Below are 15,340 nucleotides of genomic sequence, written 5' to 3'. Positions count from 1 at the left end.
GAGATCGACCAACACCACTCGTTCATCGATGCATCCGTGGTAGTATATGCCAGGCTGGTCACGAGCCTATGTTGAGGTGTGACAGAGCCAAAAATCACGTCTGCCGTAGTGGAGTTTCCGGCCGAACCACTCATACTGTACTAAGTCGGGGAATTTCCATTCTGCTGCGACTCTGATTGGCGGTGACTGGTGACCTGCCAGTCCCCGACTCCGCCTGTGTTGCACTCAACTAGCCAACTCTTTGCAGCAACTGTAACAATTGCACTGCATACACTTGACGCTAAACGACGAGGCGCTAAGTATGGACTTTGGCATGACTGCGGCTGTATATGGATACCTGGAAGTGTGAGGCCACCCGCCTGCTAGTGTATGTCATTTAACTGGGATCTCAAGGGTGTGGGCACAAGTTTCGTGTACTACCTGGCAGCGCCTTATCTTCGGGGACGGTGGCCTACGGCGCTGTGTAACTATAACATGATATTCACAGCATTCTTAAAGCTGGAGTCAAGAGCATATCGAGTCCTCTAAAAAGTAAGTCATATTAGGCCGCGATTTACACTAGCTATGGAACACAAGTTAAATATACACTGATACTTCGTGGACGTGATGTTACATAGTTACACAAAAACATTGGGTCCTAGACTACTTGTCCCACGAGAGATCAGCGGATATTGTTAGGATGAGAGCCTGAGCGAACATCATACGCCCCTATCCATCTCGTGCTGCTCCAATTGCGGTGGCGAAGTCCAACAGACGCAATCCTCGAATGTCGTACTGACATGCACACAGTTGTCGTTGGCATGCGTTTCCCAAATGTTCATGATGAAACGCGGCACGATAATATATGGTGCGGTATCGTAGAACAACAATATAAAATTCATCACCACTGTCTGCACATGCCTGCATTTGAGCAAATCTCTTTAGAGTCAGGAGAGATCATACCGGAAGGTCGGCCCACAATATCGCCGTGAATATTTGAATTGTCAAGTTCCTAGCGTGACTCAATGAGTGCTTTCAGAGAACAACAGATGGAGGATGACTTACAGGACAAAGTATATCACATGATATCGGACGATCAAGACTACATAGGCGTTAGGCTTCATTTCAAGCTCCTTGCGTTCTTTTATGTGATTTACGAGGACGGCAATGGCGAGAACAACCAGCAAAATATCATAGCATATGGCGGGGATGGAAGTATATACCGCGGCCATAGGTCCGATGTGGTAGGAAGGCACGCAGTACTTGATTTTTGGACTTATTATTATTTCTTGCACTACGCACCAAGGCATCAGCTTGCAAAGAATTCGATCAAAGTAGAAACTCACTTGAAACCGCTGAGGGACGACTCCACAGAAATACATCCATCGCTATATAGAGCGCGACGATAGGTATGAAAAACCCCAGGAGAACATAAAGCAAGGCCTTGGATTGGTTGTATAGGGCGTATAGACGCCAGATGAGAATGACTATAAATATCAGATAGGTACGAGCAAAGGTGCGAGAATGTTGCTAGATGACGATGACTTACCTTTCGTCAAGCAAGAATATAGAGAAGTGCCCCATTGGATAAACAGGAACGTAGCATAACCTATTTCAATTTCATGATGAGCAAAGCTAGTTTTAGTTGAATACGACGCACTCACAACTAAAGGAGGTCAGCAGATCACGTTTAACTGTGAAACGAACTTCCGACGTACGGCTGGATCTTAGTCAACCTCTAATTCTCTAAAGAAAGAATTAATATACTTACTGCTTCAGGCATATAAAATAGACCTCCCCCTGGCGCTAATCAGTAAATGACGGCTCAGTTGACATACATCACGCACAGAGGGCGGAAATTCTAGACGTCAACGTCAACAAACAATGCACCATCTGGAGTATACAACCACCGCGACGTACATTGCAACCAAAATACCGAAATATCGAACCTGACATAGCAGTCAAAATGGGAAACCATGCAGCACTTTGGCAGGACGGAGCTCACAGCAAGGTATAGATACTTCATCACTGACCACTCTCTGGCCTGCATATACGGTCAGTTCTGGATCGTGATTCCATTGAAGTTGAGCTCTAACCCAAACAAACGTGACCTGTGATGATATGATCATGAGTAATTGACGAAGGCAAAACGAGCTCCTCGGTACCTCTTTCTCGAACTGAAGTACTAGGTAACATTACGCTCAGCTGCATCGCAAGGTTCATGAAAGCTACTGACTGTACTCATAAGATATTATAGTAATGGCTGCAACTAGAAAACGACAAAGTTCAGCACAACGATTCACTTTTAACAAGGTTGAACGACGAACTTGACATGCTGTTATTCCAATCAAGATCATAGATAAATTCTTCTAGTTCGGACATGAAATTGTGCAGATCAAATGGCGAATTCAACGAGTGAGGGATGGGCTGCTGACTCTCACCAACGCACAATACTTAAAGGGCAGCCTACATCTCGTTAACTTGTAAGGGCTGTGAACTTGTGGTGTCCAAATGAAAAGTGTACGACATCGTATCCAGCTTGTGGTGGCGCACTTTCCATTTGATGTAGTGAATCACTGTCCTCGATAATTCACACCGACGAAAAGTTCAATGGAAAGATCATAAGCACATCGATGATCACACGCTGACAACTTGAAGGGTCACCCTACATCACGGGTGGTTATCAGCCTATAAGTAAGTGCTTGATGGGCTGTTCGACCCTCTTGCTTAGGTGGTAAGGGCGGTGCTTATCTGCCCCGGCATTAATATTGTGCTGGATGAAGCTAACGTCCCACCACCATCCATATAATTTGACAAGCAAATGCATGACCTGGGATCGAGGCATTTTACATCTTGACGTCCGTACGGCAGATTGATCTCTTGGATAGACATGATTACGATGCTTTCGAGGAAGACAAGCCTGAGTGACCACGATGTGGACAGGATACGTCCACAACTCCGCCGGCGCTGCCCGTGAGCATTCCTCATTCAGTAAATTCGCACATAAGATCATGATGATTGTTCTGTTCCAGTCCCTGAGGCTGGAAAATGAACGGCAGCTACTCTGACATCATGGGAAGGTCCCATATCTACCCTGTCGACTGATCGTATACGGGCAGCATATTTTCTGAGGTGTTGTGTAACTGCCGTGGTGGGTCATGGTTCCTGGACACAGCTGGCACAATCATCGGACGCGTTCGATATCTCATGTCGTTTTTCTCACTTACTTGTTGTTCCCTTACATGTGGTACCTGCAATTCGTCCATGCCATCAATAGGCCTGTGATGTTGCAACTGCTGCGCAGAGATTATGAGGTGATGATTCCTCGTTTTGGCAGCCTCTCGAACTCAAGCCTAGGGAACGAAACGAAAGTAGAAGCATAATTCGCCATCGTGATGGCCACTTCTGGCTCAATTGCAATTTGCAACCAGCTTGCACACCGAGAGGTACGTCCCACACTCACCATCAACGCGACAACACCCACAAGCCCTTAAACATAACCTTCTTCAACGCTCACGTATATGGAATACCCCACCACACCACGAAACTTTCCCTCCAAAGCATAACAGGCTCTACCGTAAGATACGCAGACCCCTTCCATCTCGACGACTACCTAGTATACAAATGCTTATCCAAACTAGGAATCCTCGTTAAACTCAAGAGCAGTGAAGGCGAACTTGAATACGAAGGATAGTGCTGGCCCGGCTCCAGGTCATGAATCGACTTTTCCATCCTGCATCTTGGGAATTTTGGATCTCTGTTCAAGACAAAGACCATCAATATTCAGTGGAGTGGGACGGATAAAGACGAAATGCTAGCCATCAGTGTTTAACGGACCGGACATCACGATGCTGAAAGCTATGGCTATTAGGAGCATAGATACGTGCATGAGATCAAAGAATGCTCCTCATATGTACCTCATATTCAAATCAATATTAATGCTCTTCCAAGTTCCTCTTCCTTGTCAACTGTCTCCTATACCATCCAAAACTCGTTAGATGAAGGGAACCTCTACTGAAAACTTTGGGGTTTGGTCCGGGTTCAGAACGAACTAGACCACAGAGATTCTCTATGGTCCGGTTCTTGATTCTCGTCCACACCGTGGCCATGCTGTGGTGGTTGGATAGTGATGTACATTGCCATATATTACACTGTACAAGGATTTTTCCGATGCAGAGAAACGCGATTGATATATCTACATGATAACCCACAACTACGGGTGAACCACCCTATTGATGTATCTTGTTTTTCTTGGTCGCCGTAGCAACAATGTACTAGATGTAGTATCTAGCATTGGAGAATTTTTCTTGTACGTGAGTCCGAGTCTGACAGGAGGATATCTCCTTCCGAAAGTTGCAACATCATACGCACGAGTCCGCCTCGTGCTGCTGCAATGGCTGTGGCGAAGTCCAACAGACGCAATCCAGAAATGTCGTACTGAAACGTACACAGTTGTCGTTAGCATGCGTTTCCCAAATGCTGATGATAAGACGTGGGACGATAATAAACGGTGCGATATCGTTGAACATGAGTATGAGATTCGTCACTACCGTCTGTGCATGTCTGCATTAGAGCGCATCTCTCTAGAATCAAGTGATATCATACCGGAAGGTGGGCCCACAATATCGCTATGAAGATTCGATTTGCCAAATTCCTAGCGTGAAACTCAATAAATACTTCAAGAGAACACGACAAACGAAGAAGAACATACAGGACAAAGTATATCACATGATATCGGACGATCACGACTACATAGGCGTTAGGCTTCATTTGAAGTTCCTTCCGCTCCTTTAGGTGTTTCCCGAGGGCGAAAATGGCGAGAACAGCGAGGAAGATATCATAGCATATGACGGGGATGGCAGTATATACTGCTGGCATAGGCCCGATGTGGAAAAAAGCCGTGCAGTACTTGATGTTTGGAGTTATTATTTCTTGCACTACGCACCAAGGCATCAGCTCGCACAGAATTCGATCGAAGTAGAAATTCACTTGAGATCGCTGAGGGTCGACTCCATAAAAATACATCCACTGCTATATAGAGTGCGACGATAGGTAGGAAAAATCCCAGGAGAACATAAAGCAAGACCTTGGATTGGTTGTATAGGGCGTATAGACGCCAGATGAGAATGACTGCAAATGGGAAATGGGTACGCGCAAAAGTGTGAGGATGTATGCATATGACCACGACTTACCTTCCGCCACGCAAAAATACACAGAGAAACCCCATTGCATCAACAGAAACATAGCATAACCTATTTCAGTTTCATGATAAGCAAAGTTAATTTCGATTGAATACGATGTACTCGCAACTAAACAGGAGGTCAACAGCAGATCAGGCCTAGCTGTAAAACGAAATTCTGACGTACGGCTAAACGAGGGTCAACCTAGAATTCTCTAAAGAAAGAATCGGTAGACTCACTGCTTCAGGCATATATAATAGACCTCCCCCTGGCGCTGGTCAGTAAATGACAGCTCAGGTGGCATATGTCACGTACAGAGGGCAGAAATCCTAGACATCAACATTAAGATACAATGTACCATGTAAAGGATATAACCACCGTGACGTACATTGCAACCAAGATACCCAGATATCGAACCTGACATCACAACAAAAATGGGAAACCACGAAGTATTTTGGCAGGGTGGAGCTCACAGCAAGGTATAGATACGTCATCATCGACCATGGTCTTTCCTGCATATACAATCAGCTCCGGATCTTGATTTCGTTGAGGTTGAGCTCTAACCCAAACAAACGTGACCTACGATAATATGATCATGAGTAATCGACGAAGACAAAACGGACTCCTCGGTACCTCTTTCTCGAATTGAAGCACTAGGAAGGATAACATTAACACTACGCTCAGCCGCACCGCAAGGTTCATGAAAGCCACTGACTGTACTCATAGGATATCAGGGTAATGACTACAACTGAAAAACGGTGACTCAGAAGTTCAGCACAGTGATTCATCTCCGACAAGACCAACGAACCTGACGTGTTGTTATTCCAGTCAAGAGCATAAAGATATTGTTCTAGTTCCGACATGAAACTGTGCAGATCGAATGGTAAATTCAAAGAGTAAGGGATGGGGTTCTTATCACTAACGTACAATAGTTATAGGGCAGGCCTTCGGAATTCCGTTAATTTGAAAGGGTTGTGAACTTACGATGTCCTAATGACAATTGTATGACATCGCGCGGAGCTTGCGGCGCTGCAGTTCTCGATAGTTCGCTACCAACAGCAAGGTCCAAAGGAAAGGTCAAAGTATATCGATGATCACACGGCTGACAACTCATGTGTCACCCTGCGTCACGGGTGGGTGTAACTGCTTCTTGGGCCTGTCGGACCCTTTTGTTTGGGTAGCAAGGGCGGTGCTTATCTACCCTGCTGCAAAGCGTTACACCATTCATATAACCTTGACAAGCAAGTACTTGATCTAAGATCGAACCTCAAAATAAGCGAAGCGTTTGCAGGCCCTTAACAGGTGAAGTCCGTACGGCAAAGTGATCTCTTGGATAGACATGGTTACGATGCCTTGAAGAAGACAACCGCTATTTGGGATGTACACTAGTATCTGGAAGGCAGGGTAGGGCCATGAGCTATGAGCGTATGTGGACCTCTGGAATAATACTGTTATGCTGCGGCATTATCAGAAGAGCACGCATATACAAAATTGACCCCAGATTTACTTACTCGAAGTTAGTGAACTCTTCCAAACCGTACTACCCTGAACCTAATTTTGGAACCAGCATGCCAAAGTCATATGCGCGAGGTCTCATGCTGTCACAGAGGTAGCGAAATCCAGTGAGCCCAACATGCACGAACGTCGAACGTCGTTCTGACATGTAGCCCACTTGCAAGAAGATTCTGGGTTGGGTTGTCAAATTCCTAGCGGAATGTGATGAGTACTTTCAACTTAAGCTCATCAGAATGTGAACGAATTGGAAGTTTACGCAAAAGGTCTGTCCCAGGTCAAACGGAGTTTGAAAAACGCACTTGACATTTGGTCACATCTGCGCTCAGGTACGCCTCGATGGCTCAACTACTACAAGTTACATAGGAATCAAAGGGAAGATCAGTGGCAAAAGGTACGAGTAACGGCCGTGAGGAACGTTGCGTGGGGGGATAAGATGATTCGCACATGTCTATCAAAGTTTTGTCATCGAAAATCGAATGTGGTGGATATCAACATAATTACAACGTACATATCAGACATCGCGAAGCAGGCCACGTTCTTAACACCTGCTACAGTCACCCTGTCTCCTAGGATAAGAGTCTGTTAGCTAGGGCAGGAGGAACCGGGGATGGCAGCGGCTTCGAACCCGCAAAGTTCTCGTCAAGGGGCTACAGCTACCCCTACCTTCTCGTTCTGTTTAGAAATAGTACTACTGAGCCCATGTACCTAGTGGGAGTACAGGACATGACTGCAAGCGCATCCGATGACCAGTCAGATGTATACGGTGACCATGGCCCGGACCAGTAGCGTAGTTTGGGGGTTTTGGGAGGGCCTAGTATCATAGTGGGAGAGGGGGGGAACCTTCTGAATTAGACCAAAGTCCAGATCCTAAACCCAAGTAACGAGTTACCCCTTTCGGTCATTTCCGAGCCGAACTTCAAGGGGAAAGGCAAAAGGTGCGCTAACTTGAAGTACTGATGAACTACGTAAATTAATGACTATCGACTGTGCGGCGACCTGCTTACTATGCCCTCATCTTACACGTTGTTTCTGGTTGTGAACTGCTCCATCTCCCTCGAGTCACTCTAGTCTTTGCAGTGGTATTAACGATGTCTGGCATGCAAGCTGGTTTGCAAGGACTATTGAACGTCACGGCAGATTCACTGGCTGAGTACTGCGGATTGACGGGCGATCAGCAGGTTTGTATACTACTAACATTCTCGCCGTTTCTCATCTGCACATTAGCTTGGTTTGCTCCAAAGGAATCCATCCCAAAGCGTGATCAATTCGTGCGTTTAGCAGCCACTGCCAAGTTTCTTGGCTGACCCAACTGGCTTTTTCAGGGAATTTTGCGCCAAGTATCTTCCAACCCTCGTGGACGCCTACAATGGGCAAGATGCAGCATTCAGCATACCCATGAGAATGCTCAATGTTGTTGCATACTTGTAAATTCTCTTCGACTACTGGTCTCATATTCACTATATAGTTTCCAGGCCTTACTTTGCTAGGTTTCTATTGACCACGGCTGAAACATCGATGTGTAAGACTCAAGCCCATCGCATGGCCACTGCATATTCAGCTCCAGAAAATCCTGCGCACATCGTAGAAATGTGCCAGTTTCTCTCGACCCTCTTAGCCCTGCAGGGCACGAATTCCGTCAGCGAGGAAGATAAACAAGCCCTTCTCCCAAAACTACGTGAATGGAATAGGAAGTACCAAAGGCTACAGATCACGCGTTGCCTCAAGCAGCTGGAGGATGATCCGTGAGTTGTTCATTTCATCGCCGAGAAAAGTAGTGACAAATTTCAATCAAGGGAGACAAGAATCATGGCAGATGTCTTGAAACAACACTGTGAAAAGCCTCTCAATGAATGTGGCTTTGACGGCTGTGGAAAGTCCGGAACCTCAAAGCTTTTGCAATGCTCTCGGTATGATCAAGCTCTCATTCTTTAGTACACCTGGATCTCACTACGCCACAGTTGCAAAATAGCTGTTTATGCAAGTACCTGCACATCTATTTCTTCTGTATGTCTCATCGTGTTTTACCAACAGTGCGACCGTGATCATCAGAAGAAATCTTGGCCATTCCATAAGGCGACGTGTTTCCCAGCAGTCTTTTGAGAAACATGTAAAACTTGGATTACGGGTTGGGACTTGGTACAATCGAGATACCTCTGTAGCATATTCATGTCTGAGTCTTTTGAACTTCACTCATCCGCGGATAAGCACAGAGAGAAGCCCCCGGTCATGAAGCTGATTGCTCGACTGGCATAACCATATGAACTTCAGTAGAACCCTGCTCCTTGATAGAATCAGAGCTTGTGACCTCCGTCGCAATATCTCCCGTTTCATGAGCAAGTATATCTGCATCCGTTTCCATCTCTGCTAAGGCACGCCTGGAAGCAACGTGTTCTTGTGAGATAGATGAAGGATGAGGAGAAGACTTACTGGAAAGCTTCCCGGCATTGTTTCTTAATCCTGGGTGTTTTCCACTTTTGGACCGTCGAAGTTGGCGAAAGTAGAGAAGCATCCACCGCTAATGAGAGAGTCAGGGGCGACAGACACAAAACTTCATTGACACTTACTATTATCCTCACCCAACAATAACATATGGCCAATGGTGACCCATGTCCTGTTCTAATAATCAGTAAAAATCCAACTGCTCTGTTTCGAAGGTGTACCATGACATTGTGGGGTCGTAAAATTGTACGATGTGATGAGAATTATCTTGAGGCCTCTTCTTCTTGACGTCCTCAGGAATCGCTGGGTCATCTGGTTCCCAAACGACTGCAGGCCACCATGGATACGTATCTAATATGAATCAACACCAGTAAGAGTTTGTAGACTGCCGGATTCCATTTATCAAGATCTGACCTGCTTTAGCCCAAACTGATAAGGAACCGTCGTCAGATGAGATGTATCTTTGAAATTATCGGCCAACCTACCAAGAGTTCCACACTCTAACTGTTTTCCCGGTTCAAGTACAACAAGCGCTTTTCCTGCGGTTACGAGAGTGGCTGGCGCGCGTTGCAGTTGACGCGTTCCGACGAGCCTTGCTTCGGGTATGGAGTTGGATGTAGTCGCCTCGTCCCGTGTCGCAGGCTTCTCATCAGCATCACTGTCCAGCTCGCTCAGAGAAGATAAATCAGATACATCATCTTGAGTGGGCCCAACGTTGGTTTTCGGGATCTCATCCTTGGCTTGCGGAAGGCCTTGAGCAGCAGCAGCAGCAGCGGCCGCGGCCGCTGCCTTTTCTGCTTTCCGTTGCCTTGCTTTTTCCCGCCGAAGTTTGGGCGTATCTAACTCCTCCACGACAATTTTCCCATTTTCGACATTAATCTTCGTGTTTGGTCGTTTGGGGATCTTGGCTATCCGCGCTTCCTAACTCTGATCGTGTTTCTTCCCTGTCCTCTTCTGACACTGTGACCTTCGGCTGGATGATTACCTCCGGCTGGATTACTGGCTTCGGCTGGATTATTGGCTCCGGCTGGATTATTACCTCCGGCTGGATTATTACCTGCGGTTGAACTTCTGGTTGAGGTTCGAGTTCTGGGTGTAGCCGCCTCTCCGTTTCTTCCTCCTGATGATTCTCTGGAATATCAAGAGCCATGGATGCCTCTATCTCCTCATTGGTGACATGGCCTAACTCTGCCTGCGCAACCATCTCAAGGGCAGTAGCACTCGCCTCGGACATTACTGCAGATTTGAGATCCATCTCCACTTTCTCTTCTACAGACAAACCAGAAGGCCCAGAAATCTCGTCTAGAGTCTGATTATCCGATGCGTTTGTGCTGAATACAGACAACCTCGACGTCCCACGATCTTCATTACGACGATCAGTTAAGAAAATAGCAGAGGAGATCAACTCACCCATCTTCTTTTTCTTCGGTGGAAGTGGAGCCCTCTCCACGGGCTGGCGTCCGCCCCTCCGCTGTCCTGTCGGTAAAATCCATCCGGCATCGAACATTTTGAATAATCCCTGGCTGTCTACATCTGTAACCATAGGTGGTGTTTCTGCTTGCCCAGGCAATGCACTCTGCCGGCGTCGTTTCTTCGGTGGTTCAAAAGCTGCTTTCTGATCGCCCTCAGTTACTCCTAATTCAGGTTCGACAGTGGATTGAACTTCGGGTTCAAAGCCAGCCTCGGCCTCGAAAGCTGCAGCTGCTGCAAGAGCTCGGCGGGTTCGCGGGGCACGGAAACCTGGGGAAGTGTCCAGAGGACCAGGTTCGACGGTTTTGAGAAGACGCTTCTTTTTGGGCGCCTTGGGTTTCGGAGGCGGCGCAGGAGATGGAACAGGAGCAGGAGGCGGTGGAGGTTTCATGAGCGGAAGTTCAAAGTTGAATAGTGATGAGATGGGATCGGCATGAAGAAGAAGATTGGTGTTATCTTGAATATCGTGGGTTGACGTTAGTAGCTGGAGTGTTTCCATCAAAGGTTCTAGGTCTCCGATGGACATCTGGGAAAGAACGGAAGAGTCAGAAGGGTCAGGGGGAGTAAGGGGTGGGTGATTGTGGGCAAGAGAAGTGAGTTCCTGAAGGATGGGTTGACTGCTTATTTGTATCCTTTGTGCGGTCTTGTAGAACGATGTGCCAGGCTTGTTGTACAGGATTGCATTAGAGAGTACCAACTCGATGTCACTCTGCGAGATGGTGAACGGAAGCGTGAAACTAGCCCAATTATGGCTCACCTTGAAACCTTCTAGGTCCCAGTATTCATGACGGTCAAGCTTAGCATCGATCGCATCCCAGGTCATAGGCCTTTTCACGACATCATAGTAGTCGGGGACCTCCGTCCTCGACACCGGATGCTTGAAGAGATTGTGACGGTCAAGACTTGTGAAATGTCAGAGTGTTTTAATGTAAAGACTTGGAGCACTACATACGCAAGAACTTTCTCAAACGCAAGCCGTAGTAGTGCCTCGTGAGGGAAGAGTGCGATCTCGAGCACTTTCTGGATGCTTTCAGTCTGTGCGAGCTTCCGGCTCTCCCGTCTGCGAGTCTGTAGCGTCAATTCGCGAACAGACTCCAGATCTTCGCGTAATTTTTTCAAGTGCTGCACGAACATCAGCTATTGCAGAAGGAATATAAAGGAAAGCGAACCTCTAGTTTTATAGTCTTTTCTTCTTCCGTCTGTACTTTCCCTGCGTTTGACGCTGTCCATGGTTCGAGATGCAGTCTCTTCAACAGTGGCGCCCCCCGCCTCGCTTCTCGCTTCAAACTCCAGTATTTACAAACCATGTATACAAATTCGTTTTTCTTGCGCACATTTACCTTGGTAATATAATTCAAGATGCGTTCAACAATGATGTGTGGCACAAGCGGTGGGCCAGTCTTGTAAGTTTTGGCGTATGCACGAGCAGATTTGGACAGCTTAGAATTGGGGCTAGTCATCTGTCCATCTTGTGCAAGAGCTTTGAGGCGAGCATCTTGCTGCTCTTTCTGGAATGAAATGTAAGATAGATCGTTTCCGTGTAAAGGGGAAGACATTGCATACAGGAAGGTGCTTCTCACAATAGCATGCCAACGTACCAGGCTCAGACCCCTGCGAGCTCTTCATTGGCATGAGCAACCTTTCCTTTCGAGCGCAGGTTGTGTGGAAGGCCAGGAAACATGAATTCTTTGTACATTGGATGCATGCGCCCTCGCGAATGCCACATATTGAGCATTTCTGAATAGTGTCAATGAACGAAAGGAACATGAAGCGAAGAAATGTACCAATTTCCAGCGTTGCTTTGGAATTCTGTCAGATCCAGTGATAGGTTCCATGAATACCTCATTTGCCACCCGCGTCTCAGGTATCCAAATAGCACACAGAAGATGAGCCCAGTCACCGAATACTGTTTGTTTGAACGCTCCCCCCTCGTTGGGGCAAAGTATGCATGACTGGAGATCCGTTAGTGAAAGATGCATGCCCTTTCAACATCCCCCTCACCACTGGATTCTCTGGGGAGACGGTACACTTGCGACATAACCACTGGCCTTCAGGTATATACGGGACTCCATAGCAGTCTGTTGGTACATAAGTGAAGTTAATATGTTCAAAGGTTCGAGGGAAATACCCTGATGAACGGCGAGGTTGCAACCATCACAAAATACAATAGCATTGCTGTTTTCCCCCTCGGAATCGTCACAGATGGCACAAGTCGAATCCTCCGAAGGCATGGCATAATCAGATTTGGGTATATTCTTGGTCTGCATAGTGGTAAAATGAAAGGAGCCTATATGTGGTACGGAAGGGCATACCAAGTCGAAGTACTCTTTCTCCAGGCGATCCATGATAATCTCAAACGTCTCGTACGTGACCGCATTCAGTTGGTCCTTTTTCCTTTCAAGGTTCACTGCGTCAAGCCATTCCTGATCTGCTCTAACATATTAATGGAATGAAAGAGGGGTAAGAGTGTGCCCACCTTGGTCGTCCATGTCATATTCAACCTGAATGGCAAGGTCTTTCTCGAGGGGCTCTATTTTGCGTCAAATAAAAATACATATATTACACGTGAACATGCTCACCGATGTATCGAATGTAATGATCCGGTCTTAGGAATTCGGTGAAGTCGTTGTCTGCGAAGGAGTTAGCTCGAGTGATTTGACAAAGCATATACATTGCATACATCCGTAAGATCTAGCTTGGAGGTCGTGCACTCCAGCTGGTTGGTTGATATCATCATCCTGGACAACAATGAATGACACTTTAGGTAGTGGTACTTGAGCAGCGGGGGATTTGAAGCCGCGGGCCATGGTGTGGCGAGCGAAGAAAGCAAGATGAAGAGAATGGAGAAACTTCTGAACTACCGCTCAAAACTTGCGTACTGGTTGCGAGTCGCTCACTAGGCAAGCTGAGGAGAAACAACAGAAAACACATTCAAATGCTGATGCGGCAGTCTTCAAGTTAGCCTAGTGCTACCCGAGCTACCACCGTGACCTGACACATCTACATCATGTGACCTCCGAGTCCGTATAGTGAGCTTCCAACTTGACAAGTTGTTCCTGGTACTATTCTTCAGCTACATGCGAAACTATTTTCCTGTGCCTCGTCCAATATATTTGACCTAGGAAATCGAAGAGATATAATCATCATTTGTGACGATCAGCTTTTCACGCTTCCTGCACAGCGCCCCAAACGCGAGTGGATTCGATAAAAAAAAAAGAATACACAACTTCCTGGTCTGCAAAAGGTCTCAATAGTTCGCACTTTCACCGAAGATGGTCGAACACGTATGATTGGGGCTGCTGGTTGGGATTCCGTATCCTGTCCCCTGCAAGGTGAACTGGTAGAGACGTCATGTTTGTGATTTTGGAGTCCTAAGATGCTGCACAGGTATGTGTCAATTGAGGCTACAATTCGGAGATACGGTGTCTGGAATTGACCAAATACGCACTATGCGGTTGTGTCGAGGGTCTTACGTGGTCTCTCAGTTCCTCGCAGTTTGATTTCCCTCCCGATCAAGTTCCTAGAAAAACTTCTGCGCACGACGCCCTCGACCGCAACTTTTCTTTCCCGCTCAAACTCAGGTAGGTTGTTGTTGGAGCACCCCTTGCAAGACTGATGTGGTTATTGTTTTTCCATTCAAGCTTTCCAACAACAGATGGGCACTAACACTTACTTAGCTGCTCAGTGCATACATTTCAAGGTTGGTCGCCCCCCCTCCCATGACGATTAACTTGTGAGACTTCTACTTCGACACGTTCATACATGTCTTCTCTCACATTTGCGGTAACCAACTATTAACACCGCTCTTAATTGCAGAGCTAACGAATTACAGCATCTGGAATTGTGATGTGATTTCAGACGCTGTGTCAATTCAGCCATTTATTTCACCCTATCCCTTTATCTTGCTCAGCATCTCATTAGAATTGCCAGGTGAACCTGACAGGCCGTAACCAACGAACGACTCCAAAGGAAATATGATGGATGGCGGAAGGTGATATCAAGCCGCTACTGGAACTGACGACACACCCCATACAGGCAACCCTTGAACAAAAGCAAGCGTTATTTTCTCCGACGTTCTAGGTAATATCTGAAAGGTCTGATGAGTTAAATAGGATAAGAACCTGCCTTAAATGGCCTCGATCACCTATTCTCGAAAACGTAGCTGCGGAAATGGACGTTCAGTTGTGCCCTACAAACTCAGTTTCCACACTTCTGAAGCGGTCTTTCATGACGGTTTAAGCTCTCACAAACACAGCATGGTTACGAAGCTCAGATTATTGTGAAATGACATTCGTCACATCTCAGGTAGTCGTCACTCCACAATGCACCACAGTTTTACCGTGCTAAGCATTCGAACGATAAGTTTCATTTGTTAACAAGTAAACTGTGGTGGAGTATCAGAGATTCACATTACACCCTTCCTGAGAGCGCTGTGATCTGTCGCTATTCTGACCATGCCGTAGCCGCGATCTTCTCGAGTCTCCGACAACCTCGCACCGGAATCATGATTCTATAGAGTAAACATACAGACTTGCCTAGAATATGTGTTGCGAAGCGAAAATTCGTACAATCTTTAGTGGGTATTCAATATACAATGTCGGGATATCCATAACTGTTCAGTGGTCTGGACGTGCTGAGGCCTTTCACCGACTGCGCCAATTTTACACGTGTGGCAAAGTTGTTGACATACTGTCATGCAACTTACTGCCCGAACGCATATTGCGTCCTAAAGAAGATGCCCAGCATCTTGCGACATG

The 15,340-nt window shown here is 46.6% G+C and overlaps 5 protein-coding genes across 5 annotated transcripts; 2 read left to right on the top strand and 3 right to left on the bottom strand.

The window, feature by feature from the left end:
- Window positions 1-272: 272 nt before the first annotated feature.
- Window positions 273-2,361, bottom strand: EDB93DRAFT_1301950 (uncharacterized protein; the record flags this gene model as incomplete). Its single annotated transcript, XM_041454697.1, has 15 exons — window positions 273-890; window positions 943-991; window positions 1,045-1,273; window positions 1,326-1,466; window positions 1,529-1,588; window positions 1,640-1,645; window positions 1,687-1,699; window positions 1,751-1,779; window positions 1,827-1,840; window positions 1,900-1,928; window positions 1,985-2,023; window positions 2,076-2,090; window positions 2,145-2,164; window positions 2,216-2,248; window positions 2,307-2,361. The coding sequence occupies 15 exons, from the start codon at window positions 2,359-2,361 to the stop codon at window positions 699-701; spliced, it is 924 nt and encodes a 307-aa protein (XP_041304406.1). The 3' UTR covers window positions 273-698.
- A 638-nt stretch (window positions 2,362-2,999) lies between these two features.
- Window positions 3,000-3,932, top strand: EDB93DRAFT_1166836 (uncharacterized protein). Its single transcript, XM_041450217.1, has one exon. It carries the CDS (start codon window positions 3,138-3,140, stop codon window positions 3,360-3,362), a length of 225 nt encoding a protein of 74 aa, XP_041304405.1. The 5' UTR covers window positions 3,000-3,137; the 3' UTR covers window positions 3,363-3,932.
- Window positions 3,933-4,291: 359 nt separating this feature from the next.
- EDB93DRAFT_757852 (uncharacterized protein) lies at window positions 4,292-6,054 on the bottom strand. Its single transcript, XM_041457347.1, has 12 exons — window positions 5,968-6,054; window positions 5,793-5,907; window positions 5,724-5,738; window positions 5,633-5,671; window positions 5,548-5,576; window positions 5,475-5,488; window positions 5,395-5,427; window positions 5,172-5,231; window positions 4,969-5,109; window positions 4,691-4,916; window positions 4,585-4,633; window positions 4,292-4,532 (listed from the first exon to the last, which is right to left on the bottom strand). The coding sequence occupies exons 2-12, from the start codon at window positions 5,859-5,861 to the stop codon at window positions 4,341-4,343; spliced, it is 867 nt and encodes a 288-aa protein (XP_041304404.1). The 5' UTR covers window positions 5,862-5,907; window positions 5,968-6,054; the 3' UTR covers window positions 4,292-4,340.
- Window positions 6,055-7,790: 1,736 nt separating this feature from the next.
- EDB93DRAFT_757764 (uncharacterized protein) lies at window positions 7,791-8,836 on the top strand. The gene is made up of 7 exons (XM_041457346.1): window positions 7,791-7,852; window positions 7,916-7,942; window positions 7,997-8,098; window positions 8,147-8,416; window positions 8,468-8,581; window positions 8,633-8,651; window positions 8,706-8,836. Exons 3-7 carry the CDS (start codon window positions 8,070-8,072, stop codon window positions 8,772-8,774), a joined length of 501 nt encoding a protein of 166 aa, XP_041304403.1. The 5' UTR covers window positions 7,791-7,852; window positions 7,916-7,942; window positions 7,997-8,069; the 3' UTR covers window positions 8,775-8,836.
- Window positions 8,559-13,561, bottom strand: EDB93DRAFT_1166813 (uncharacterized protein). The gene is made up of 18 exons (XM_041450216.1): window positions 13,264-13,561; window positions 13,163-13,213; window positions 13,060-13,113; window positions 12,896-13,011; window positions 12,712-12,844; window positions 12,585-12,661; window positions 12,368-12,535; window positions 12,147-12,320; window positions 11,753-12,091; window positions 11,536-11,705; window positions 11,341-11,485; window positions 10,387-11,292; window positions 10,075-10,338; window positions 9,599-10,034; window positions 9,335-9,464; window positions 9,239-9,285; window positions 9,102-9,189; window positions 8,559-9,049 (listed from the first exon to the last, which is right to left on the bottom strand). The coding sequence occupies exons 1-18, from the start codon at window positions 13,388-13,390 to the stop codon at window positions 8,899-8,901; spliced, it is 3,576 nt and encodes a 1,191-aa protein (XP_041304402.1). The 5' UTR covers window positions 13,391-13,561; the 3' UTR covers window positions 8,559-8,898.
- Window positions 13,562-15,340: the final 1,779 nt, after the last annotated feature.

Source organism: Suillus bovinus (assembly GCF_016758785.1).
Source record: "Suillus bovinus strain UH-Sbo-P2 chromosome Unknown EDB93scaffold_61, whole genome shotgun sequence".
NCBI lineage: Eukaryota > Fungi > Basidiomycota > Agaricomycetes > Boletales > Suillaceae > Suillus > Suillus bovinus.
This window is presented reverse-complemented; position numbering and strand designations above follow the sequence as displayed.